Source organism: Macaca nemestrina, chromosome 12, assembly GCF_043159975.1.
Source record: "Macaca nemestrina isolate mMacNem1 chromosome 12, mMacNem.hap1, whole genome shotgun sequence".
NCBI lineage: Eukaryota > Metazoa > Chordata > Mammalia > Primates > Cercopithecidae > Macaca > Macaca nemestrina.
In genome coordinates, this window is record NC_092136.1 from 6,870,026 (window position 1) to 6,895,464 (window position 25,439).

Sequence of the window (25,439 nt, forward strand, 5' to 3'; positions counted from 1 at the left end):
GCACAGGGCCTGGCTGCTTCCACAGCCCTTGGCGCTATGGGCAGCCTGGGCCTGGAGGGCGCTTCCTCTGGATTGGCGGTGATGCCTGGCAGCATGGAAATGCCAGTTCACGTAAGCCACTCCCTCAAACGCCCTAATGCCCTGACAACACCCCAGCCTCTGAATCAGCCCTGAAGGTCTCTGACTCCTCAGAGAGAACGGGCACTGCTGCTTCCAGCCCTTGGCCTCACAGTCAAGGAGAGGGGCTGGCCGGGTGCTGCTGTCACTACCCCAGCACCTTGTAGCAGGCTGGGTGGGATCCCATGAGCCCAGCCTTGCGGTGCCTCATGAGGCCTTTGCCCAGACTCCGGGTGGCTGGGTGACCAGACTTGTGGACCCGGAAGGCAGAGGTGGGGGAGGCTTTGTGGCCCCATGCAGGGACTAGCCCAGCCACTCAGAGTGACAACCCGCTTCTGCCTGGGCGTGTAGCTGGGTGACCATAGAGGCCTGGGGCCCTGGAGCCCAGCCCTAGGTGGAGGCACGTCAGAGCCGCCAGCTTCTGGCTAGACTGGTGGGGAGGCATTTCCTCTACCCTGGGTCCCAAATCTAAGGACTGGGTGAGAAGAGGAGAGTGGGCCTGGGACCTCCTTTATCAAACTCCACCTTGTCACTGTACACAGGAGGGCTGGGCTAGGGTGGAGATAGGAACTAAGAGTCTTCGGGGACCCCAGTCAGCACTGAGGGACTAAGAAGTGCCAGAATTTAGGCAATGGCCTCTTTCCCACTGCCCGGGGGAAGGAAGGCAGGGGCCTGCCTCCCCGCCTCCTCCGCTGCAGGCGGGGCTGCCCGGACCCCGCCGGGGTGGGGAGGGCCAGCCGGGCCCAGGAAAGGGGCGGGGCGGCCGCAGTGACGCGGCGGGCTGCGGGGAGGGACGGCAGGGGCGCCGGCGGGCGGATCGAGAGGAAGGTCGGGGCCATGGGCCGGCACTGCGCCTCGGGAGGGTCCGGCCACCGCTGGAACCCAAGGCCGGGGCTGGGGGCGCTCCGGGCTCCGACCCACGGGCCGGCCGGCCCTGCCCGGGCTGGGTGAGGGGCGCCCGCCTCAAGCTAGAGGTGAGCCGGGACGTCGGCAGGCGGGCCGAGAGCGCGGCAGGGGACCGGGACGCCGGCGAGCAGAGGGAAGTGGGGACAACGGGGCCTCTCGCTTGCTCGCGGGGTGCGAGTGGGGGATGGAGGGGTGCCTGCAGCGGAACCTCGGTGCCAGTCTGGGGCGCAGGTGGGCGGAGCGGGTCTCCAGGGCCAGGGCCCGTGGGATACCAAGTGGAGCCACTCTGGCCTCAGCCTGAGGAGGGCTTACCCCCCCAGAAGAGGACGGGGTGGCTGCCTAGGCGCGTGGAGAGCCAGCGAGGGCCGGGGGTCCAGGAAGGATGCTGGGAGGGGGAGGTCGAGGACCCGGCTGCCCTGCATGGTGAAGAAGGCAGATCTGGAGGGCGGAAGGGATTCCTAGTCCCCGAAGGTAGGTTCTGGTGCAGGGCATGGGGAACCCTGGCAGAGATGCTGGGCGCACGGGGCCACTCGGCGCAGAGACACTCGGGGAACAAAGCTCTAGGTGGACGCCTGAGAGTGGGGGACCTGGGACCCCGCTGACTCCGGGAAAGGGATGCAGGGGGCGGGTCCCCAAGGGGCCGGTCGCGGAAGGCGGGCCCGGAAGGAGGGGCCCCGGGGCTTCGGAGGGCGCGCCCCCGAGAGATGCCGTTTCCCGGGGTTAGGACGCGGTCGCAGCGGGAGAGGCAAGGTGGCCCTCCCGCCCGCCGGCCGGAGCCTGGCGCTCCGGGGGGCCCGCGTCAGCACGCGGTTGCCATGGCGACGGGCGGGCGGGGGGCGGGGGCTGCGCGGAAAAGAGGTCAGCGCTCAGCCTAGCTGCTGTTCCGGGCCCCGGCAGCGCGGGCGGCGGCGCTGGGCTCGCCTCTGCTTCCCCCGCGGTGGGCCCGGGCATGGGGTCCCGTGGCCTGAGCACCTCGGCCGGCGCGCAGGGCTCGGGGCCGCGCGCAGCCTCCCCGCACTGACTGCCGCGCCGTGCCCTGCGCCAGGAGGAGCGGAGGCCGCGCGCGGCCCGCCAGGCGCCTTCAGGATGCTCATCAAGGAATACCACATTCTGCTGCCCATGAGCCTGGACGAGTACCAGGTGGCCCAGCTCTACATGATCCAGGTGAGGGCGGCAAGGAGAGGGCACCCGGGCAAGGGGTGGAGCCCCGCCAACCCCGCCAGCCCTGCCACGGGGCTGGGACCGGCTGGGAGCCCGGAGGAGGCAAGAGAGGCCCCCTTCGGATGTGGGGATGGGGAAGGGCTGTGGGGAGAGGGGCAGGAGAGCCGAGTGGTGCTTCTCACCGGCTAAGTGCCCAGCCCTTCTCTGATCTCCTGTAATCCTCCTCAGGATCTGTAATCCCATCGGGGAAGGAAAAAGCGCCCAGGAGGCGGCAAGAATGAGGAGGGGGGCCTCCGCGGCCGAGGAGGGCGGGAGGGGGTCTGGAGAGGTGCAGAGTCTTGGCCACCCCTGGAGCTCAGGGAGATGGGGTGAGGACCAGGCGCCAAACCTGGAGCAGGGACAGGGCAGCATGGATCGGAGGGCGAGGGGGCTCTCGGGTAGGGCAGTGAGAAGAGTTGGCCAGGGCAGGCCCTCAGCAGTGGCCGGGTTGGTGCAGGGCCCCGGGGAGTCTGCTCCAGATCTCTCCCCAGCACAGCAGGACCAGAGTCTCATAAAGCAAGAGGGCCTGGACCCTGCCTCGGGGTTGAAAGGGCCATCTGAGCCCCAGAGCGATAGAAGGCAGGATCTGGGGGCTCTCAAGCTGTGAGGGGTGTGGCAGGAGCTGGGATTGGGAGGTGGCCTGGGCCTCCCAGAGAGGGAGGGAGCCAGGGTCCCCTTTTCCTCTCTTTGTCCCTTCTTCCTTGCCAGCCACCCTGGCCTCCTTGCCACCCGCCAGCACATCCAGTACGCTCCCACCTCGGGGCTGCACTGGCTTCCCCCTGCCTTGAGCACCTCCTCCCACCTCACCTCCTTAAAGTCATGTTCAAGCCATGGTCACTTTATGTTCTTAGCAAGGCCTTCCCTGACTATCAGATCAAAACTGCTGCCCCCAACCCTGATCACCTGTAGCCTACTGCAGGCTTTCTTTTCCCGTAACACTTAGCGCCTTCTAACACACCATATAATTTGCTTTTTCCTTTTGTCTGTCTTCTTCCACTAGAATGTAAGCTCCATGAGGACAGGTGTCTTTGTTCTATTCATCAATATATCTCAATTGATAGAATCCCAAACACTGCCTGGGGTGGAGCAGACACTCAATGAATACTTGAATGACTGAATTGAGTGCTGGGTTGCAGACCCCATGCAGGGCTGGGCTGCATCTGATTCCGATCCCAGGGAGCTTTGGTGGGGCAGTGTCTGGTTTCAGGGAGTTGAAAAGACTGGGACCAGGGCCCCAGAACTGCGCAGAACACCAGCCTAAGCTGGGGATCCCAGATGCTAAGCTGGGGCTGAGCTCCCTATTCTGCTCTCCCTTGGGCCACAGAAAAAGAGCCGGGAGGAGTCTAGTGGTGAGGGCAGCGGCGTGGAGATCCTGGCCAACCGGCCCTACACAGATGGGCCCGGGGGCAGCGGGCAGTACACACACAAGGTGTACCACGTGGGCTCCCACATCCCAGGCTGGTTCCGGGCACTGCTGCCCAAGGCTGCCCTGCAGGTAGAAGAGGAATCCTGGAATGCCTACCCCTACACCCGAACCCGGTGAGTGGGTGAAGTGGGCATGGTCCGGGGCCAGGAGGGAAGCAGCCCTGGTGGGTACAGCAGTGAGCCTCACCCATGCCTTCTGCCCAGGTACACCTGCCCTTTCGTGGAGAAATTCTCCATTGAAATTGAGACCTATTACTTGCCTGATGGGGGGCAGCAGCCAAACGTCTTCAACCTGAGTGGGGCCGAGAGGAGACAGCGCATCCTGGGTGAGGCCTGGAGCTATGGAGGGACCCTGGCGCCCCTCTCGGTCTCCTGGCTGCCTCAGTGGGCAGCCTCTGAGAAGTCCCAGCCCTCTCCAAGCCTCATGTCCTATCTGCAAAAGGACAGGAACTGTCACCCAGTCCCAAGAGGGTACCAGGAGCGGGGGCTCAAAGGGGCTGGCACTGCTCAATGCTTGCTGAACTCCCTCAGACACCATTGACATCGTGCGGGATGCAGTGGCCCCAGGCGAGTACAAAGCAGAAGAGGACCCCCGGCTGTACCGCTCGGTCAAGACGGGCCGAGGGCCACTGGCTGATGACTGGGCGCGGACGGCGGCGCAAACGGGGCCCCTTATGTGTGCCTATAAGCTGTGCAAGGTTGAGTTCCGCTACTGGGGCATGCAAGCCAAGATCGAGCAGTTCATCCACGATGTAGGTGAGCACCCAGCCGCGGGAGGTCCTGCTTACCCAGCATGCCCATGTTTAGGGCCAGGGATGCTCCCATCCACTGGGGACACAGAAGCAGAAAGCCATCATTTCCAGTTGAGGCGGGGAGCACTAGGGCAGAGGTGGCCGCACAGCCTAGCCAGGCATCCACAGAGCAGGAAGCTGGTAATATGAGCTACAAGGTCCATGCTGACTCTGACTTTCAGAAATGCTGCTGCTTCCATTAAGATTCTAAGATTCTCCATCATCCTATGAGCTGGGTGAGACTTAGAGATGCTCAGGAAGGTCACCTGTTCTAACTGGCAGCATGCTAAGGAGTGCAGGCTGAGGCTGTGACTCTGATGTCATTCTCTCTGGGATTCCCCCCCTCCACTCCCAGTTTCTAGTGTTCCAGCCTTTGGCCCTAGTGTTCAGGAGCCCCAGTTCCACACCTCCCCTCAACCTGACTCCACCATGCCTGCAGCTCAGCCCTGCCTCAGTGCCCAGGTCATCTGCACGCAGAGGGATGATCCCTAGTTGGGGAGACCAGCGGCCTGGCTTCTGTCCCACTACTGACCCATGGTTCCTCCAGCAAGGCGCTGGCCATCTCTGCACTTTAAATGTCTCTTCAGTAAATTAGGAGGAGGTTGAGTCAGATATGAAGAGCTAATACTGACAGTGAGAGCAACACACAGACCCTTTGCTAATTACTTTCTGTGCAAGATCTCCCTTAACACCCACAACACCCCACCAGGTAATGACGATGATTATTCCCATTTTACAGGTGAGGAAATTCAGCTTATAGAATAATGAGGACTCCGTATTTTGCATTTGGAAAAATACCAAAAAGCACAAATAAGAAAATTAAAATCACCCACATATAGCCACTACTAAGATTCTGATATATCTCCTCACAGAAGTTTATAATTATCATTCAGCCATCATTACCTTATTTCCTAGATATTTAAGAGTTTCTAACTTTATTCTTCTGCTTAAGATAAAAATATCCCAGAATGGGTATCATCTTTTGCCACAACTGTCATTGAGTGCCAACACTTCCATTAACTATTAACACCTTCATTAACCATCAGCAATTTCATTAACTGTTAAACGCTTAATTAACTGTTAATTCCTCAGAAGTCAGCAGGAAGCCAGCCAAAAGCAAGAACAAGCATCGGTCCCTGCTTCTGGAGTGATGGGGTGGGGACAGTGCTGAGAGTTAGGGTGTGCAGAGAGACAGGAAAGGCAGTGGGCGGAGGGGAGTCAGGCAGGAAGACAAATGCCCCACTTTCCACTCCCATTCCTGGACTGCACTGGCCCTGCCCTACTTTGTGGCTCTGGGTGGGTGGTGTCCCCAGGGGAGCCATTACCCAACCTCAAGGCTGGGCATGTGGCGGCAGTGCCAGGGAAGCAGTGGGAGGGGACAGTTCCGATGCCTAGGCACCTGCAGGTCTACGTCGGGTGATGCTGCGGGCCCACCGCCAGGCCTGGTGCTGGCAGGATGAGTGGACAGAACTGAGCATGGCTGACATTCGGGCACTGGAAGAGGAGACTGCTCGCATGCTGGCCCAGCGCATGGCCAAGTGCAACACAGGCAGTGAGGGGTCTGAGGCCCAGCCCCCCGGGAAACCAAGCACCGAGGCCCGGTCTGGGGCTAGCAACACTGGCACCCCCGATGGGCCTGAGGCCCCCGCTGGCCCAGATGCCTCCCCCGATGCCAGCTTTGGGAAGCAGTGGTCCTCATCCTCCCGTTCCTCCTACTCATCCCAACATGGAGGTGAGGCTGGGACACAGGGATGGGAGGAGCAACCCTCCCCGCTGGGCTCCCAGGCTGAGGCTGAGCCGGCCCGGCAGGGGCTGTGTCTCCCCAGAGCTTGTCCGAGTGGCGCATGCAGAACATTGCCCGAGACTCCGAGAACAGCTCCGAGGAAGAGTTCTTTGATGCCCACGGTCAGCACCGAGGCCCTTTTTGGGAGTGGGGATGTCCCCAAGCAGCTCCTCCCACCCCATGACACAGCCCCCTGTCCCCTCAGAAGGCTTCTCGGACAGTGAGGAGGTCTTCCCCAAGGAGATGACCAAGTGGAACTCCAATGACTTCATCGACGCCTTTGCCTCCCCAGTGGAGGCAGAGGGAACGCCAGGTAAAGATCCCACCTAGGACACCGGCCCCCAGCACCCATGTACAGCAGGTCATAAGTTTAATGGCATCTTAAGATGAGAGGCAATCTGAAGAGGTGCTCATTAAATACACAGATGAATAATGAAGGATGGATGGATGGATAAGTGGATAAATGGATGAATGGGTGGTTGGGTGAGTGGGTGGGTGGATGGATGGGTGGGCGGGTGGATGGATGGATGGATGGATGGGCGGGTGGGTAGGTGGGTGGATGGATGGATGGATGGATAAATGGATGGATGGGTGGGTGGGTGGATGGATGGGTGGGTGGATGGATGGATGGTTGAATGGATGGATGGATAGATGGATGGATGGATGGATGGATGGGTGGGTGGGTGGGTGGGTGGATGGATGGATGGATGATTAGAATGTAGTCACGATTCAGACACAACACAAAGAATGAAGGAATTAATTTGGATTCCCTGAATGCTTCACATGAGAGGTGATGTCTATGCTGGCTTTGGAAGACTTGGGCCAGCACTGTCCAGCAGAACTTCTAGGTCCATGCTGCCCAAGGTGATAGCCACTAGCCACACTGGCTCCCAGGCACTGAAAATGGGGCTAGTGTGACTGAGGAACTGAACATTTTATGTATTATATTTTAATTCATTTAAATTTAAATACCCACTTGTGGCTAATGGCTACCACATTGGACAGGGCAGGGTTAGAGAAGTTTGCCAGGCAAACAGGCATTGTGTAGAGAGGCAGCCCTGACTGCAATAAGACCAGTAGGAGCAAAGGCCTGGAAATGCAAACTGACCTGGGAAAGTTGGTGGGAGGAGAAGTTTGGAGGAAGGTAGGGACTGGCAGATGCCAGAACTGGGTGCCTGAAGTGCCAGATGAGGGGATCCCAGTGGTCTTCATCCCTCTCACTGGCTTCCTTGCCCTACAGAGCCTGGAGCCGAGGCAGCTAAAGGCATCGAGGATGGGGCCCAAGCACCCAGGGACTCAGAGGCGAGTATGGTCAGCCACCCCATATCAAAGCTCCCTCTACTCACTGGCCTGGCCACTGCTGTGATACCCATTGCACCCCATTGTGCCCCCCAGGGCCCGGATGGTGCCGGGGACCTGGGGACTGAGACATGCGCAGTCCACGCCCTCTTCCTCATCCTGCACAGCGGCAACATCCTGGACTCAGGCCCTGGAGACGCCAACTCCAAGCAGGCAGATGTGCAGACACTGAGCTCTGCCTTCGAGGCCGTCACCCGCATCCACTTCCCTGAGGCCTTGGGCCATGTGGCGCTGCGACTGGTGCCCTGTCCACCCATCTGTGCCGCCGCCTACGCCCTTGTCTCCAAGTACTAGCCACGGGTGGAATGGCAGGGAACTCCTAGGATCAGGGAGGCCTTGGGGCAGGGGGAGGGGGAAAGGGGTCAGGAAGCCAGACACCTGGGTCAGTCACTGGCATGGCTGGACCTGTTCTGGAGAATAGCTCCATTTCAGTTGCCTCTTGGGGCTAACACTGCCCACAAAGGACCCACAGAGCCAGGGCTTGCCAGCAGGCCCAGGAGACTTGGATGGCAGGAGTGGGTCTGGAAGCCCTTCACCCACCCACCACATTTCCTCCTCCTGCAGCCTGAGCCCCTACAGCCACGATGGTGACAGCCTGTCTCGCTCCCAAGACCACATTCCACTGGCTGCCCTGCCACTGCTGGCCACCTCATCTTCCCGCTACCAGGGCGCCGTGGCCACTGTCATTGCCCGCACCAACCAGGCCTACTCAGCCTTCCTGCGCTCACCTGAGGGCGCTGGCTTCTGTGGGCAGGTCAGCGGTTAGGGACAGTCCATCTGCTGCCCTCCACTGCAGCCCCCATTGTGGCCTGGCCTGGGTGAGGACAAGGCCTCTCCTGATGGTGCCCCTGCTCCCACACAGGTCGTGCTGATTGGAGACGGTGTTGGTGGCATCCTGGGCTTTGATGCACTCTGCCACAGTGCTAACGCAGGCACCGGGAGTCGGGGCAGCAGCCGCCGTGGGAGCATGGTCAGTATAGCCAAACCCAGCCTCCTCAGGAGCGGGAAGGCCCTCTCCGTCTCTAGGTCTCTGCCTCCTGGAATGGGACCCCTCTGCCAGCAGGCAGGCCCCCTGCTGCCCCACCAGTTCATGTCTTCTCTGGAATTCTGCTCTGCCCAACCCCCAAGCCTCACTCCTCACTTCTAAGTAAGTGGAATTTGAATGGTCCCCAGGACTGAAGATGTTTCTGTCCCCTGCTCCATCCAGAACAATGAGCTGCTCTCTCCGGAGGTTGGCCCAGTGCGGGACCCCCTGGCAGATGGTGTGGAAGGCCTGGGTCGGGCCAGCCCAGAACCCTCAGCCTTGCCTGCCCAGCGCATCCCCAGTGACATGGCCAGTCCTGAGCCCGAGGGCTCTCAGAACAGGTGACGTCCCTGCCCCATCACCCCTACCCTGGGTGCATGATGGACTACAGAGGCAGCAACACTGAGCATCCCTCCTCCCCCACAGCCTTCAGGCAGCCCCTGCAACCACCTCCACCGGGGAGCCCCGGCGGGCAAGCACAGCCTCCTGCCCACCCGCTGCCAGTTCCGAGGCGCCTGACGGCCCCAGCAGCACTGCCCGCCTTGACTTCAAGATTTCTGGCTTCTTCCTCTTCGGCTCCCCACTGGGCCTGGTGCTGGCTCTGCGCAAAACCGTGATGCCCGCCCTGGAGGGTGAGTCCTAGGGGCTGTGGGGGCACCTCTAGTCTCTGCCCCTTCTTTCCCCACCTCCTCTGGCCTTCCCTCTCGCCCGAGGCACGGGCAACTTCCCCACTGTAGTCATTCAAAGGCCTGGCTACAGAAGGGGAACCTGGGGCCCAGAAAGAAGGGACTCGCCAAGGGTGAGTCTCCCAAAGCCACTGGGAGGGGCTTCACACCTGTGGGATGTTCTGCACTAGAAGGGGTCCAGCGGGCACCATGGCAGCAAATCGAAGCCTCTGCCCTCTTCTCAGCATTTTTTTTTTTTTGAGATGGAGTCTCACTCTGTCACCCAGGCTGGAGTGCCAGTGGCCTGATCTTGCTCGCTACAACCTCCCGGGTTCAAGTGATTCTCCTGCCTCAGCATCCCAAGCAGCTGGGATTACAGGCACCCGCCACCATGCCCAACTAATCTTTGTATTTTTTTTTAGTAGAGATGGGGTTTTGCCATGTTGGCCAGGCTGGTCTCAAACTCCTGACCTCAGGTAATCACCCACCTCTGCCTCCCACAGTGCTGGGATTCCAGGCGTGAGCCACTGAGTCCAGCTAATTTTTGTATTTTTAGTGGAGATGGGGGTTTCACCATGTTGGCCAGGCTGGTCTCAAACTCCTGACCTCAACTGATCCATCAGCTTCTGCCTCCCACAGTACTAGGATTCCAGGCATGAGCCAAGGCGCCCGGCTCCTGTCTCACTTTAAGCAGGGCCCTACTGACTTCCCAGGGAGTGCAGTTTGGGAAGTGCTGGCTCAGGGTCACACGGGACATCAGGGTGCTGCTCCCACACCCCCTACTTCCCAGAGTGCCCAGCTGACACTCCCACCCCACAATCTTTCTCTATCTTCTGGGTACCCAGTGGCTCAGATGCGCCCAGCCTGTGAGCAGATCTATAACCTCTTCCATGCGGCTGACCCCTGCGCCTCACGCCTCGAGCCCCTGCTGGCCCCAAAGTTCCAGGCCATCGCCCCACTGACTGTGCCCCGCTACCAGAAGTTCCCCCTGGGAGACGGCTCATCCCTGCTGCTGGGTACGCCCCCAGACAAGATAAAGGGGAGAAGGAGGAGGGCACCCACAGGAAGGGAGGAGGTAGCAGAAGGCATGAGGAGGCTCCCACACAATGGGAAACCTCTCAGGCCACCACTCCCAGGACCAGGAGCTCCTTCCCCCTGGGATGGTCTGGATCCCCAGGACCCTCTGACCTCCTGGGCCCAGAAGTTGGGTGGGGGAGGTTAGCCAAGCTAGAGAGGGTGCCCCCTGGCAGCATGATTCTGGTGCACTGCCGTACGAGCAGCCAGCGTGTGTGCACTGCTGCATCTGTGGTGGGTGTGCTGCAGGCATGTATTGGGGGGTGTGCTACAGGCATGTATTGGGGGGTGTGCTGCAGGCATGTATTGGGGGTTGTGCCCAGGTATGTATGGGTCAAGCAGGCCTGTGCTGGGCACAGGTGTGCAGTGTTTGGGGCAGTGGCAAGAGGCATTCTGGCAGAAGTGCCCAGCTGAGAGGAGAGAATGCCACAGTGCAGCCTCAGCCAGGACCTGACCAGAGGGGCCGCAGGGAAGATGGCAGAGGTGCGGGAAGCCCTGGGTGAGAAGATGGGAGAGCCACCGGGCAGGCCCCTGCTGAGCTTGCCCTCCCTCCCCCAGCCGACACTCTGCAGACGCACTCCAGTCTCTTTCTGGAGGAACTGGAGATGTTGGTGCCCTCGACACCCACTTCTACTAGCGGTGCCTTCTGGAAGGGCAGTGAGTTGGCCACTGAGCCCCCAGCCCAGCCAGCCGCCTCCAGCACCACCAGTGAGGTGGTTAAGAGTAAGTCAGCCAGCCTAGGCAGTCCAGCCTGGGGGTCGGGGAGGCCTGTATTCCACCTCCAAAGCCCAGCTGAGAAACCCTTTCCCCCAGCACCCAGCCTGAACTGGGCAAAGAGCAGGCTGGGTGGAAAGGAGGGAGGGAAGAGCACCCAGCGCCCAGGCAGATGGGTGTGGGGCAGGAGGCCATCCTGACTCGCTGCCATGGCCGTGCAGTCCTGGAGCGCTGGTGGGGGACCAAGCGGATCGACTACTCGCTGTACTGCCCCGAGGCGCTCACCGCCTTTCCCACCGTCACGCTGCCCCACCTCTTCCACGCCAGCTACTGGGAGTCCGCCGACGTGGTGGCGTTCATCCTGCGCCAGGTGGGCCTGGGAATTTGGAATGGGAGATGAGAATGGGACGGGGATGGGCTGCTGTGGGGCGGGGGAGGGGCAGCTCTCCCGCCCCTAAGAGAGAGAGGCCTCGCCCCCTGTCCCGCGCAGGTGATCGAGAAGGAGCGGCCACAGCTGGCGGAATGTGAGGAGCCGTCCATCTACAGCCCGGCCTTCCCCAGGGAGAAGTGGCAGCGAAAACGCACGCAGGTCAAGATCCGGGTAGGTGCCCTGCCCCTTGCCCCCACGCCCCCTCACCAGAGAGGCCCTGTCCCTCCCCCCAGCACCCCGCCTCCTGGGGCCCTAGCCAACCCAACTCTCTCCCAGTCCTACCCCTCCCCTGGGGTCCTGGCCCTACCTCATTGCCCCAGCCCGGCCCCTGCGAACAGCTGGTTTCCGCGCCCCCTCCCCCGCTCTGAGGCTAGTTCGGGTCTAGGGTCTGGATCTGCGCTGGTCGGCACCTGCCTCATCCACTGCATCCCGTCCTGTCACAGCGCTACCCCTGGAGCCGCAGCCCACACCCAGGCTCTCAGGCCGGGGTCCACAAAAGTGCGCCCCCTGGACTTGGCCTTTTCCCTCAAAGCCCTGCCGCCTCCCGGCCCCGACCCCGGTGTTTGCGCGTAGATCCTCACCCGCTTCCTCTCCCCAAGCATCCCCATCCTTTCCTGGCCGCGGACTCACGCCCTCTCCTCCCTCCAGAACGTCACTTCCAACCACCGGGCGAGCGACACGGTAGTGTGCGAGGGCCGCCCCCAAGTGCTGAGCGGGCGCTTCATGTATGGGCCCCTGGACGTCGTCACGCTCACCGGAGAGAAGGTCAGGACCCAGAAGCCCTGTCGCCTGGTCCCACGGCCCCAACTCCTGTCCTCGGAACAGCTCCTGATCCCTGGTGGTTGTGCCCCTAGACCCACCCATCCCCGACGACAGCCCAGCCTCTGCCCTCCTCCACGCAGGGCCCCCATGGACCTCCCGCCCCTTCTCCCCTCCAGGTGGATGTCTACATCATGACGCAGCCGCTGTCGGGCAAGTGGATCCACTTTGGCACCGAGGTCACCAACAGCTCAGGCCGCCTCACCTTTGCAGTTCCCCCAGAGCGCGCCCTGGGCATCGGGGTCTACCCCGTGCGCATGGTGGTCAGGTGAGCGCAGCTGGCCGGGCCTCTGCGGGAGGGCTCCGCCAGGCCTCGCCCGGCGCCACTCACGCCCCGCCCCATGGGCCGCAGGGGCGACCACACCTACGCTGAATGCTGCCTGACTGTGGTGGCCCGCGGCACGGAGGCCGTGGTCTTCAGCATCGACGGCTCCTTCACCGCCAGCGTCTCCATCATGGGCAGCGACCCCAAGGTGCGCGCTGGCGCCGTGGATGTGGTCAGGTAGGAGCCGCCACCGCCACCACCACTCATCTCACCGGGGTGACCCGCACCCCACCCCTGGCCAGCGGAGCTGACCGCTGCCCCTGCCCCACAGGCACTGGCAGGACTCTGGCTACCTGATCGTGTATGTCACAGGCCGGCCGGATATGCAGAAGCACCGCGTGGTGGCCTGGCTGTCGCAGCACAACTTCCCCCATGGCGTCGTCTCCTTCTGCGATGGCCTCACCCACGACCCGCTGCGCCAGAAGGCAGTGTTTCTGCAGAGCCTGGTGCAGGAGGTGCGGCGGCTGCGGAGGCTCCGGGTCCTGACCCCGCCCCTGCTTCCCCTGACCCTCCACCCCCGGATCAGCGGAGGCCCATCTGTTCCCAACCCAATCGGCCCGGGCCCTGCCTGACTGCAGTGGCCCCTATGGTCATGCCCCCGCAGTTTGAGAGGCCCCGTGTACTTAGGGGCAACTAGGGAAATGCAGCTGGTCCCGCCCCGTCCCCGTGGGACTACAACCTGTCCTCGCCTCAGTCTGCCTGGACCCACCCCCAGAACAATCTGGGGAAGTCCAACAGACCCCGCCCCCAGCTGCAGGGCTCCGCCCCGGGGCGACTGATTGGCATCTCCCGCCACAGGTAGAACTGAACATCGTGGCTGGTTATGGGTCTCCCAAAGATGTGGCTGTATACGCAGCGCTGGGCCTCTCCCCAAGCCAGACCTACATCGTGGGCCGTGCCGTGCGGAAGCTACAGGCACAGTGCCAGGTGAGGGCCAAGTGAAGGCCAGGAACAGGACCCCACCAGGGAGCAGGGGCCTGAGTCCCAGGCCTTAGGGACCACCAACTCTGGGGAAGCTGTGAGGCGGCCTAACCGGCCTCCAGGGAACCTGGGATCCTCTGAGGACAAGGGCCATGAGCAGCTTGAGCTGCCAGCTGCCAGGCAAGCCAGAGGGGACGACCCACACTGGAATGTGCTCAAGACCCTGGGCACTGGTTCCACTCAGCCGTGGGTTTCCACTCTGACATTTCTGAGCCTCGGTTTCCCGTCTGTAAATGTAAATGATCATGGCACTGCCCATGCCGGCTTATGAAGATCACATCATTTACTGCACATCAGCAGGCACAGGGCTGGGCACAAAGCAAGCGCTGGCTAAACATTGGCTGCTGTTATGTTTCCTCTAAGACCTCATTTTCCAGATGAGGAGACTGAGGCCCAGAGAAGGGCAGAGCTAGGAGCACAGCTGAGGTGCCCTGGCTCCCAGCCTGGGGTCCTATCTATTGAGAAGGCTTCAGCTTAGGCTGTGCCAAGCCTGCCACCAGTCCCCCAGCCTGCCTCAGGTGCCTGTGGAGGGCAGCATGTGGGTCCTTGGCCAGCACCCCCTCATCGCTGCCCACCTCTGCCCACAGTTCCTGTCAGATGGCTACGTGGCCCATCTGGGCCAGCTGGAAGCGGGCTCGCACTCGCATGCCTCCTCGGGACCCCCAAGGGCTGCCTTGGGCAAAAGCAGCTATGGTGTGGCTGCCCCTGTGGACTTCCTGCGCAAACAGAGCCAACTGCTTCGCTCCAGAGGTCCAAGCCAGGTGGATCGTGAGGGCCCAGGAACACCACCCACCACCCTGGCACGGGGCAAGGCGCGGAGCATCAGCCTGAAGCTGGACAGCGAGGAGTGAGGCCCACACCACACCTGGACCTGGGTTATTTATTGACACAGCCGAGGGGCCAGAGGGGCTGCATGTGGGAGGCTGGGGACCCAGACTTGGGGCCCCAGCGCTGACCCCCCCAGCCCCACACCCTACATCTCCGTGTGCCCCTCGGTGTTACTTCCCTTTCATATGAGGGTACCCAGCGCCAGAGGGAGGGAGGAGGGCGTGGGCGTGGGCGCAGAGGCTTTTCCAGTGTGTATAAATCCATGAAAATAAACGCCACCTGCACCCAACCCACTCGCCCCGTGCCTGGCATCACAGGGCGGCCAGCCCAGTTCCCACCCACTCACCCCGTGCCTGGCATCACAGGGCAGCCAGCCCAGTTTCCAGTTCAACAGGGGACACTGATGTGCACAGAGAGGCCAACACGCACCCAGGGCCATCCAGGTCACAGGCAGGTTGGGATGGGGGCCTGAGCCTCAAAAGATCTCACGAAGTGCTCGGCCCTCGCCTCTTTCTGGACAGTCAGCCCACTCCAGCCCAACCCAGCTCACTTCAGCCCCAGTGTAGCTTCTCATGGAAACCCTGTCCCCAGACACCAAGGCCAGGAGACCATGGGATCCAAGGCTGGAGGGGGAGGGCAGCACCAGGAGACCACCTTCCTCAGGCACCCAGCTACCTGGCTTGTACCCACTTCATCTCCCCCTTAAGACTGGGGGCTCCTGGGGCGCCCTAGCCCTGGCCAACGAGAGACACTTCCTTGGTGAAAGAGCTCATCGTAATTTCTCTAACAGGGACACTGAAGCCTCAGAGATGGCAGGTGGAGGGGCTAGCATTTGAACCCTGATTCTTTGCCTCCCAACAGCCACCCAAGTACCAGGAAATGCCAGGTGATGACCCGGCTCTCCCAGTGGACCAGCTCGGCAGACTCGGAGAGAGATAAATAAAGGCCTTTATATACACAGAAGCATGACGTAGCAGGGGCAGGAGGGCTGGCAGCTGCAGCGGTGGGCTTGGCAGGTATAAGGCAGGGCCGAGTGCTCCTGTCAATGGGAGAAGATCCCCCGGAACCGGGCTTTGTCCTCTTCGTCCTTCTGCCGGATCCGTGCCTCCAGGGCCCGCAGCTCTCGGCTCACAACGGGTGCCAGGGCTGGGTCCAGCTCCAGCACTTTGGCAAAGTCAGCCTGGGCCTCCTGGGCATTCCACACAGCCGCGTGGGCCTTGCCCCGCTTGAAGTAGGCCTTGACGTTGTCTGCAGGGGATGCCAGTGGGCAGTGGGCATGCAAGGGCATGAGGGGGGATCCTGGCCAGCTGCCTGCCCTCATGTCTCCTGGCACCATGGGCCCACAGGGGAGAGAGCCCTCCCCGACCTGAGGATGCCACCCTGCCCCACCCCCAATACACCATTCATGCTTCATTGGCACAAGGGGACCCACGGCCCTGCCGAGTAGGGGCATTTAGTCAGGCCCCCGTGGGAGCTCAGAATGGAGGGTATGAAAGACTAGGTCTTGAGCCCCAGCAGTGACAGGAGAAAGGCCACACTCTGACCACTCGCAGCCCCCAGCAGCCCAGTGCCCAGTGCTCACCGTCGTACTTGTTGAGGATGGAAGAGCAGTGGTCCAGCACCTCGTAGTACTCCTCGGCCACCAGCTTGCACTGGCAGTAGTTGAGCAGCAGTGGCGTGATCTGCTGGTCCAGCTGGATCCATTCAGGGGACCCAGGCTGTTCCTGGAAGCACAGGGGCAGGGAGCGGGGAGAAGCTGTAGACCTGGGCACCCTGGCTTCACACCCCCCTCCATCCTCCCCCTCAGCCTCCGGGCAGCACCTTCATCTGCAGGTTCTTGAGGCAGGCAATGGCATCGTAGTACTTGGCAGCAGCCTCCTTCACATGCCCCTCGCGGTACAACCGGTTGCCCTCCTGGTGGATAAGCGGCACTGCCTTTGCCTTCTCTTCATCCGTCATGGCCCATGGGTCCTGCTGGTATGTGCCAGGGCTCTCCACCTGCAGGGCACAGGGCATATCACAGCGGGGCCCGGGGACACCACAGCTGCTTCAGCAACACATCTGACCCACATCTGGGCTGGCTGGGCCCCCAGACATCACACACCAGCAGCAGAGCTGCTTGTCGCTTAAAAAGCATTCAATAAACATCGATGTCACATCTCCTGTGTGCCCAGCACTGTGCCAAGTGCTAAGAATAGAACAGTGAACGAGACGGTGAAAAGCCCTGCCCTCCCTCGCAGAGATCATGCTCCATGGCAGATTTCCTAAATGGACAAGGAAACACATGAATTCCCAGGGACTTCAAGGCGTGGCAGAGGCTACAAAGGAAATGAGCTCCTCCAAGATAGAGAACGAGGAGGCTGGGTAGGCAGGGCCAGCTTCCTGGAGGAGGTGACATTTGAGACATGAAGGAGGAGAAAAGGAGACCCAGAGGACTGCCAAGGGTCCTGCACAGGTTTTCTTGTCCCTGTCCACTCCCCCAGCAGTCCACCCACGGATCCCATCACCCCTGGGCGGACAGGCCTGCACCGCCCTGAGGCTGGGCGGTGGGGCCAGGCTCAGCGGCCCCTTACCTTCAGCATTTCCATGTGGAAGACGAGGGGCTGGGGGTTCTGCTGCAGGGCGTCCAGGTCAGCATGGCCCAGGGAGCTGTGTTCATGCATCTGTGCAACACCGCAGCAGTGCCGCTGACCCTCCAGGGGGTCCTTGCCCGCCGCGATGTTGCGGAGACTCTTGGCCACCAGCGGGTACAGGACCACGTGCTGCAGGAAGGCAAGGACGCTGGGGCTCTGTCACTGTGGGCTGGCGGATCACTGGGTCCACAAGACCCAGCCCCTTCCCCACCACCATCTGAGAACAAACACCAAGGCCCAGAGGACAACAAGGGGGCCCCTACTCCGTTAAAGTGCAGGCGGCTTTTAACTCAGGACTCCTCCAGTCACTCAGCCCTCTTTCCCAAGGAAGCCCCAGCTTCTGCCACGTTCTCTGGCCACCAAACAGAGCGCCTACCCCCATCCTCAACCCCACCACAGACACATGCCTACCATCAACCCCTGTCTGCCCAGTAGAATTCTAACCTCCTCTCCCTCCCGAGGATAAAGCCCACAAGCTGGACTATGCAAAGTGCTAGGGCCCCCACATTCTGTTCCCAGCAGCTCCTCCTTCTCCTGCCTCACTGAGGGCCTACCTCAGAGCCGGGCCCAAGGCAGCCACTTCAAAACCCTCAGGGAGGCCAGACGTGGTGGCTCACACCTATAATCCTAGCACTTTGGGAGACCAAGGTGGGCAGATCACCTGAGGTCAGGAGTTCAAGACCAGCCTGACCAACATGGTGAAACCCCATCTCTACTAAAATACAAAAATTAGCCAGGCATGGCCGGGCGTGGTGGCTCAAGCCTGTAATCCCAGCACTTTGGGAGGCTGAGATGGGCGGATCACGAGGTCAGGAGATCAAGACCATCCTGGCTAACACGGTGAAACCCCGTCTCTACTAAAAAATACAAAAAACTAGCCGGGCGAGGTGGCGGGCGCCTGTAGTCCCAGCTACTCAGGAGGCTGAGGCAGGAGAATGGTGTGAACCTGGGAGGCGGAGCTTGCAGTGAGCTGAGATTTGGCCACTGCACTCCAGCCTGGTGGAAAGAGCGAGACTCTACAAGACTCCATCTCAAAAAAAAAAAGAAAAAAAAAAATTAGCCAGGCATGATGGTGGGCGCCTGTAATCCCAGCTACTTGGGAAGCTAAGGCAGAGAATCACTTGAACCCGGGAGATGGTGGTTGCAGTGAGCTGAGATTGCACCACTGCACTCCAGCCTGGGCAACAGAGTGAGACTTCGTCCAAAGGAAAAAAAAAAAAAAAAAACCCACAGGGAGACAGGCATAGGGGACCTAGCCTCTAATCTCTTGCTTGGCAAAGCTGCTCGGCTGGTGAGAACCAGATTCCTCCCACCCAGGTCCTCCCCACTCCTCCCCACTCCTCCCACTGCCCTATTGTCTGGACAGGAGCTAACTGCCGGGTTGCCATCAGCGGGTATTTCCTGAGTCTTGGCTCTGGACTGGCTCACACTGGGCATCCCAAAGCTAGAAGTAAACAGGCCAGATCCCTGCTCTGCAATAGCCTAGGACAAGGCAGAAGAGCAAATCCTGGCCATGCAGGGCATGAGGGTTGGAGGACCCAAAGGTGGGAGTTGAGCCAACCACTAGCAGTCAAGGAGGGCTTCCTAGAGGTGGTGTCCCAGGAATAAGCTTTGAAGGAAGAGGGAAGATCTTGGCTAAGAAGGGGAATGGAAAGGAAAAGCAGGGAGGTTGAGTAAGAGGGTGAGACCGCAGGGGCCAGCCCCAAAAAGCTATGTAAGCAGCTATAGTTTATACAGTTTAAGTCCTCAATGTCCTAAGTAGGTTCTCGGAAACTGTAGGCGAAACAATACATAACGAAACCAATTTTTCTTCTCATCAATGTTTTAACAAAATTATGCTGAGAGAAATGATGGTGGCTGAGCACCTGGTGTATGTTTTTTCTCTTAGTCACAGTTTCCAAGAACGTATCAGTGACATAAAGTGAGGACTTACTGTGCTCTATCCTGACAGTGACCAGGAGCCATAGAGGTTTGAAACAAAGGGATGTACAGGTCGTTTGCATTTGAGAATGAGTCCCCTGGCCTCAGTCTGGCTAATAGGGGAAGGCGGAATGGAGGCCAGGACGCCATCAGCAGGCTGGTGGTCTGGAAAGAGTGGGTGGGCCAGGCATGGTGGCTCACGCCTATAATCCCAGCACTTTGGGAGGCCAAGGCGGGTAGATCACCTCAGGTCAGGAGTTCAAGACCAGCCTGGCCAACATGGTGAAACCCCGTATCTACTAAAAATACAAAAATTAGCTAGGCGTCATGGTGGGTGTTTGTAATCCCAGTTACTTGGGAGGCTGAGGCAGGAGAATTGCTTGAACCCAGGAGGCGGAGGGTGCAGTGTGCTGAGAGCGTACCACTGCACTCTGGCCTGGGCGACAGATCGAGACTCCATCTCAAAAACAAGAAAGAAACAGTGGGTGGCAGTCTAGCAGAGGGTGGAGGGAGGAGGAGCCCTGGGGATAGGGAATAGGGCTTGGCTGGACAGCCACCGCAGACGGGTGCAGGACAGACACCTTGATGTCACAGAGGAACTGGGCAATCTCCCCTTCTCGCATGGTGCACACGATGGTCTCCCACACAGGCAGCTTGAACTTCTTGCCAATGATGAGCTCCATGGGCTTGCCACGCACCCGGCTGTCGTCCAGCACGGTGCCCTCGTTGTCACTGTGCAGCGTCCGGTAGTGGAACGTGGCCTGTGGGCCACATGCGAGGTCAGGCAAGGGCACAAACCCTCACCCTGACCCCCAAGGACAAGTCCAGTCCCCGGCCTGCAGACGGCACAAGGGACGGGGCTTCCCCAGGGACACCACCTGATGTTACACCTGGTTTTATCCTCCCATGCTGGTGAGAAAACTAAGTCACAAGGAGGGGAGGAATAGGCCCAAGCCACACGGCTAGTGGGTGGCTGAGTGGGAACAAGAGTCCAAGCAGTCTGACTCCAGTCATCTCTCAACACATATTTACTAAGCACCTACTATGTGCCCAAGCTCTGTGCTAGACACCAGAACATGGCAGTGAGCAAAACACAAAAAAGGCCCTGCCCCCCTGGAGCTCACAGGGCGCTTGTAGAGGGAGGCGATGGGCGTCAAACAAAACAATGTGTCATGGCAGGTGAAGCCACGTGCTTGGGAAACAGTAGGGCAAGGGGGTTAGGGCTGGATTACACAGAGTTGCGGGTGGGGGAGTAAGGAAGAAAGCAAGCCAAGTGGATCCTGGGATAGGAACTTTCCAGGCCGAAAGAACAGCAGGTGTAAAAAGCCTTGCAGTGTGACAATGTGATATTGAAAAAGGTGCTGGGAAGGGAAGAGCGTGGGCCTGTTAAATAATATGGAAGGGGAGAAGGGAAGTGCTGGGTAGAGGAGGGCATGGTCCCTGGGTAGGGCTCCACCCCCACGGACCTAGGTCAGAACAGGCATTTCCTGCCCAAATGTTGCATTTCCCAAGACCACCCTGGCCTGCCACACCCCTATCCTGTGCCTATAAAAACCCAAGACCCTAGCAGGCAGACACAGGCAGTCAGATGTTAGAGGAGCCCATCAGCAGAAGACAACACGAGCACCTGGTCATTGAGAGGCCATCAGGGGAGCAAGCAGCAGCAGATCACACCGACAGGCACCTGCACGCTGGCAGGTCATCAACTGGCAGGAAGAGGCGGAGTTCGGCTGGGGCAGTCAGAGGAGAGCTGGGGCCACCAAGTGGCCCAACTCCAGGGGCAGACCATCTCGAAGGCAGGTGGATCACCTGAGGTCAGGAGTTCGAGACCAGCCTGGTCAACCTGGCAAAAACCCGTCTCTACTAAAAATACAAAAATTAGCTGGCCATGGTGGCAGGTGCCTGTAATCCCAGCCACTTGGGAGGCTGAGGCGTTAGAATCACCTGAACCTGGAAGGTGGAGGTTGCAGTGAACTGAGATCATGCCACTGCACTCCAGCTTGGGCAACAGAGCAAGACTCTGTCTCAAAAAGGAAAAAAAAAAAAAAAAAGGTGTTTGAAACCAACTTGGCCAACATGGTGAAAGCCTGTCTCTACTAAAAACATTAAAAAAATTTAGCCGGGCCTGATGTCGGGCAACTGTAATCTCAGCTACTTGGGAGGCTGAGGCAGGAGAATTGCTTGAACCTGGAAGGCAGAGGTTGCAGTGAGCCGAGATTGCGCCATTGCACTCCAGCCTGGGCAACAGGAGTGAAACTCTGTCTCGGAAAAACACTTTGCAATCATTCTCCAAGCCCACATGTGATCTAATTCTCCGATACATCAAGGCAAGAATCCCCAGGCTACAGAAAGCCCTCTGTCCTTGTGATAAGGAAGGGGGTCTAATTGAGCTGGTTAACATAAGCCGCCTATACAAACTAAAAGAGCACCCTAGAACACACAGAATTGTAAACATTCACCCCGAGACACTGCCATGAGGTCGGAGCCCCACAGCCTGCCCATCTGTATGCTTCCCCAGAGGTTTGAGCAGCGGGGCACTGAAGAGGCGAGCCACTCCCCATCACACGTCCTGCGAGGGGGACAAGGGAACTTCCCCTTTCAAACGCATGATGTGTTCAACAGCAGCAAGGCCAGTGTGGAGGAGCAGAGTGAAGGAGGGGGCAGGGTACACTACGGGGTCAGCAGGGGAGCTCACCCAAGTCAGTAGGGGTGGACCTCACAGGGCCTGTAGGCTATGGTGAGGCCTCTGTTTTTTACTCTGAGATGGAAGCCACTGAGTGGCTCCAAGCAGAAAAGGAATTGAATCTGGCATAGGTTCTGCTGCTGGGACGAGAACAGACCACAGAGGGACAAAAAAGGCAGGAGGAGAGTTAGTTTGCTGCAGTAACCCAGGCAGGAGATGAGGATGGCTTGGACCCAAGCACTGATGGCAGAAATGGTGAGAACTCAGATCCTGGTTGGATATTGAGGATGTGATGTGGGATGCGAGGCTGGGAGGACCACAGAGACACTAAGATTTTTGCCCTGAACAACGAGAAGGTTGTTGGTTCCCCTAACTGACGCGGAGAAGCCTCAGGTGGAGCAGGTTAAGTTTGAGTGGCCAACCAGGCTTCCAGGTGGAGATGGTGAGTAGAGAGCTGTATGTCAGGTTTAAGAGACAAGTAATGACTGGAGAGCTGCATCTGGGAGTAATCTGGGCAGGGAGAGTTTTTAGAGATAACACTGGGGGTGGGTGCGGAGTAAAGAGGTTTGAAGATTGAACACTCGACAGGATATGGTTAGACTGGCCCACGCTCTTAACTGCACCATGCTGCATCTCTGAAGTCAGTTTCCGCATCAGTAAAACGGAATCAACAACAGTACCTATCTCACAGTGTAGGAAATAAACGTGTGAAGCACGTAGCACAATGCTTGAATAGTGAGCATTCAATCAGTGCGGGGATTGGTTATTTAACACCACCTGTTCCTGATCTTGGGGTGCCATTGTTCACATCTCTCCTTCTGGTGTCTGTTCCATCCAGGATCTTCCTTGCCAGCCCCTTCTTTCACCACCAACACCCAGTACATGGGGGCATGAACCCACACCACACATCCTGTCTCTTCTTAGAGAAGATCTCTTTTCATATAGCGGATCACTCCAGCCATGCAGCTCCCCTCTACTCTCAGAGCACTTATGCTGTACTGGGCTAGGATGCTTAGCTGCCCGATTCAGCACAGGGCTGGCCAGGCGGCATGTGCTCATTTGCTCAATGTCCATGTCCTGCCTGACTGCTCTGCTGGGCACAGGAGCTGCCCCTGGGAAGTTCCCTACTCTGCAGACAAGTAGCAACTGGAAAAGCACTCCGGGAGGAGGCAACTGCAGAAGCAGGGAAGCCTGGAGTTGTAGGTTGGGGGAGAAGGGGGCAGAGGGGCTGGATATGGGGGCCTGGTAAAAAGGAGACAAGTGGGAGGTTCTTTACTTCCCAGCCCTCATCTGTCCCAAACAAGCCACTAGTGCAGCAGGAAGACTGCCAAAGGGTCCCTGTCTGGGAGACCTGACCTCTGGGCCCTTTCTCCGGCTTTGCACATCCCAGGGCCTCGGGATGTTTAGAGTGGCAGTTGGTCTAAGTGTTTTCGGAAGGCCCTTCCATCTACAAAGGATCATAAGCCTTGAAATCCAGATGCCCTAGGACCACTCCCCGCCCTCGGTTTCCTCCAGCGTGGTGTCTGCCCAAGCACTGAGATCAACCCCCAACCCCAACCCGCTTGTGATGACTGACGGCTTCCCCCACCAATGCTGCTACAAGGCCGAGCCAGGGGGCGGGGCAGACAGGTCCGAATTCACCCCTACTTAAATTCAGCCCAATCAGCGTCGAGCTCTGCATGTGAGCGGTAGGGTCACTGGCCGCTGCCCTCTGGGCATGCGCAACCTCTCGCCTAAGGCCTCCTCCCGCCTCGCATGCGCACCACGCCGCAGAGGGGGAGCGGGGAGGGGTAGACACGAACCTTGGTCCCATCCTGAAAGTCGGGGAGCTCTCCTCGGCCTTCCTGTATCACACGTTTTTGGATCCCGTCCTCCCGGAGTCTTGCGATGATATCCGCCATCCTCCTTCCCCGCTGCTCCCTTTCGGCAACTTCCGGACTCGCTCGGTAGCTTCCGGACTTGCTTCGGCAACTCCTAGAACCTCGGCAGCTTCCAAGCTAGCGCCATTTTGGTTGAGGGCAGAAGCCAAAAGGGACCGAGCGTGGAAATGGTTGGTGATTGGTTCTCTGCGCTGCGACTGAGCGCGCGCGTATGCTCGGGGGCGGAGCCTGGGACTGTCTCGGGGCGGGACCTGAGCCTGTCAAGGAGGCGGGGCCGGGGTCCGCCCCCCGGGCGGGAAGAGGACGTCCCTAACAATTGTGTCACTGAATTGATTGGGACTGCGGCCGTGCGGCACTGTGTTTGAAGTTGTGGATGTAATATAACAGCATTGCAGAGTTAGGAAAATGAAAAAAAAAAAAAAACACCCGTAAGCCACACCCTCAAAGCGTTATGATTTTTGTGTATTTTCTTCCGGCTTTTTTTCTTTCGCATATCTAGTATGATTGTCGGGACTCTTGCATCCTGGATCTCTCTCTTTCAAAAAATAAAAAGAGGAAGAGGGAAAGAAAGGTGGACAAGGAGACCAAGAGGGCCCATTGCGGTGTCGGAAATGAGTCATAGTAGTGCCCAATTAATATTAGGGAATAATAGATGGATGATAGAAATTAGGTGCTTTAGCGCCGGGCGCGGTGGCTCATGCCTGTAACCCCACCACTTTGGGAGGCCGAGGCTAGAGGATCGCCTGAGCCCGGGAGTTCGAGGCTGCAGTGGGCCGTGTTCGTGCCACTGCACTCCAGGCTAGCTGACAGAGCGAGATGCTGTCTCAAAACAAAACAAAAAAATAAATTCAACAAAAGAAAAGAAAAAAGAGAAGTGGGGTACTTTGGGGCTAAAACAACTTTTTTTTTCTTTTTTTGAGACGGAGTAGAGCGAGATGCTGTCTCAACAAAACAAAAAATAAAATTAAACAAAAAAAAAGAGAAGTGAGGTACTTTGGGGCTAAAACAACTTTTTTTTTCTTTTTTTGAGACTGAGTCTCGCTCTGTCACCCACGCTGGAGTGCAGTGGCGCGATCTCAGCTCACTGCAACCTCTGCCTCCCGGTTCAAGCAATTCCTTGCCTCAGCCTCCCGCATAGCTGGAACTACAGGCATGCTGCCACGCCCGGCTAATTTTTGTATTTTCAGTAGAGATGGGGTTTCAACATCTGGCGCAGGCTGGTCTTGAACTCCTAGACCTCGTGATCCACCCTCCTCAGCCTCCTGAAGTGCTGGGATTACAGGCCTGAGCCCCCGCGCCCAGCCCTAAAACAACGCTTCTGTGCGCCTTTAGAAACTGGCCGTGGGCCGGGCGCGGTGGCTCAAGCCTGTAATCCCAGCACTTTGGGAGGCCGAGACGGGCGGATCACGAGGTCAGGAGATCGAGACCATCCTGGCTAATATGGTGAAACCCCGTCTCTACTAAAAATACAAAAAACTAGCCGGGCGAGGTGGTGGGCGCCTGTAGTCCCAGCTACTCGGGAGACTGAGGCAGGAGAATGGCGTAAACCCGGGAGGCGGAGCTTGCAGTGAGCTGAGATCCGGCCACTGCACTCCAGCCTGGGCGACAAAGCGAGACTCCGTCTCAAAAAAAAAAAAAAAAAAAAAAAAAAAAAAGAAACTGGCCGTGAATGACAGCAGTAAGCGTCTTCCCTTTTCTGAGGTTTAGCAAATCCAGTACAGGCGGGGCATGGGCTTTCTGCACTCCCTCCTCCAGTCATCACCACCATCGTCGCTGTAAAGGAGTATTGTCTTTCTAATGCGACCCAGGCGCTAAAGGCTTCACATGCATATTTATTTATGTATGTATTTACTTAGTTATTTTTTCTTTAGAGACAGGGTCT

At 59.0% G+C, this 25,439-nt stretch overlaps 2 protein-coding genes across 5 annotated transcripts; one reads left to right on the top strand and one right to left on the bottom strand.

Moving 5' to 3' along the window:
• The first annotated feature begins 914 nt into the window (after positions 1–914).
• LOC105469686 (phosphatidylinositol transfer protein membrane associated 1) lies at positions 915–14,730 on the top strand. Of its 3 annotated transcripts, XM_011721069.2 has the most exons (24): positions 915–1,091; positions 2,069–2,187; positions 3,548–3,762; positions 3,853–3,974; positions 4,180–4,404; positions 5,845–6,171; positions 6,249–6,344; positions 6,428–6,535; positions 7,463–7,524; positions 7,618–7,868; positions 8,146–8,335; positions 8,444–8,551; positions 8,789–8,946; positions 9,032–9,237; positions 10,116–10,286; positions 10,903–11,067; positions 11,280–11,428; positions 11,549–11,659; positions 12,137–12,253; positions 12,427–12,575; positions 12,660–12,809; positions 12,904–13,087; positions 13,431–13,559; positions 14,201–14,730. In XM_011721069.2, exons 2-24 carry the CDS (start codon positions 2,110–2,112, stop codon positions 14,462–14,464), a joined length of 3,735 nt encoding a protein of 1,244 aa, XP_011719371.1. In that variant the 5' UTR covers positions 915–1,091; positions 2,069–2,109; the 3' UTR covers positions 14,465–14,730. The 3 variants fall into 3 exon arrangements, with proteins under 3 accessions (XP_011719371.1, XP_011719375.1, XP_011719376.2); XM_011721073.2 differs by lacking the exon at positions 915–1,091 and having other exon boundaries at positions 1,885–2,187; positions 6,431–6,535; XM_011721074.2 differs by lacking the exon at positions 915–1,091 and having other exon boundaries at positions 1,886–2,187; positions 12,945–13,087.
• A 641-nt stretch (positions 14,731–15,371) lies between these two features.
• Positions 15,372–23,717, bottom strand: AI (AHR interacting HSP90 co-chaperone). Of its 2 annotated transcripts, none has more exons than XM_011721068.3 (6): positions 23,480–23,717; positions 19,576–19,755; positions 17,015–17,203; positions 16,263–16,439; positions 16,032–16,165; positions 15,372–15,689 (listed from the first exon to the last, which is right to left on the bottom strand). In XM_011721068.3, the coding sequence occupies exons 1-6, from the start codon at positions 23,576–23,578 to the stop codon at positions 15,617–15,619; spliced, it is 852 nt and encodes a 283-aa protein (XP_011719370.2). In that variant the 5' UTR covers positions 23,579–23,717; the 3' UTR covers positions 15,372–15,616. The 2 variants fall into 2 exon arrangements, with proteins under 2 accessions (XP_011719370.2, XP_011719369.2); XM_011721067.2 differs by having other exon boundaries at positions 16,024–16,165; positions 23,480–23,716.
• Between the last annotated feature and the right edge of the window lie 1,722 nt (positions 23,718–25,439).

Excerpts from the sequence above, each read along its gene's own strand:
- AI (XM_011721067.2), bottom strand. The coding sequence starts at position 23,578 with ATGGCGGATATCATCGCAAGACTCCGGGAGGACGGGATCCAAAAACGT. Across the intron at positions 17,204-19,575 it reads AGTTCCTCTGTGACATCAAG|CACGTGGTCCTGTACCCGCT; the intron begins GTGTCTGTCCTG and ends GCCTTCCTGCAG. Across the intron at positions 15,690-16,023 it reads CATCCTCAACAAGTACGACG|ACAACGTCAAGGCCTACTTC; the intron begins GTGAGCACTGGG and ends CATCCCCTGCAG.
- LOC105469686 (XM_011721069.2), top strand. The coding sequence starts at position 2,110 with ATGCTCATCAAGGAATACCACATTCTGCTGCCCATGAGCCTGGACGAG. Across the intron at positions 9,238-10,115 it reads CGTGATGCCCGCCCTGGAGG|TGGCTCAGATGCGCCCAGCC; the intron begins GTGAGTCCTAGG and ends CTGGGTACCCAG. Across the intron at positions 12,810-12,903 it reads GGCGCCGTGGATGTGGTCAG|GCACTGGCAGGACTCTGGCT; the intron begins GTAGGAGCCGCC and ends CCTGCCCCACAG.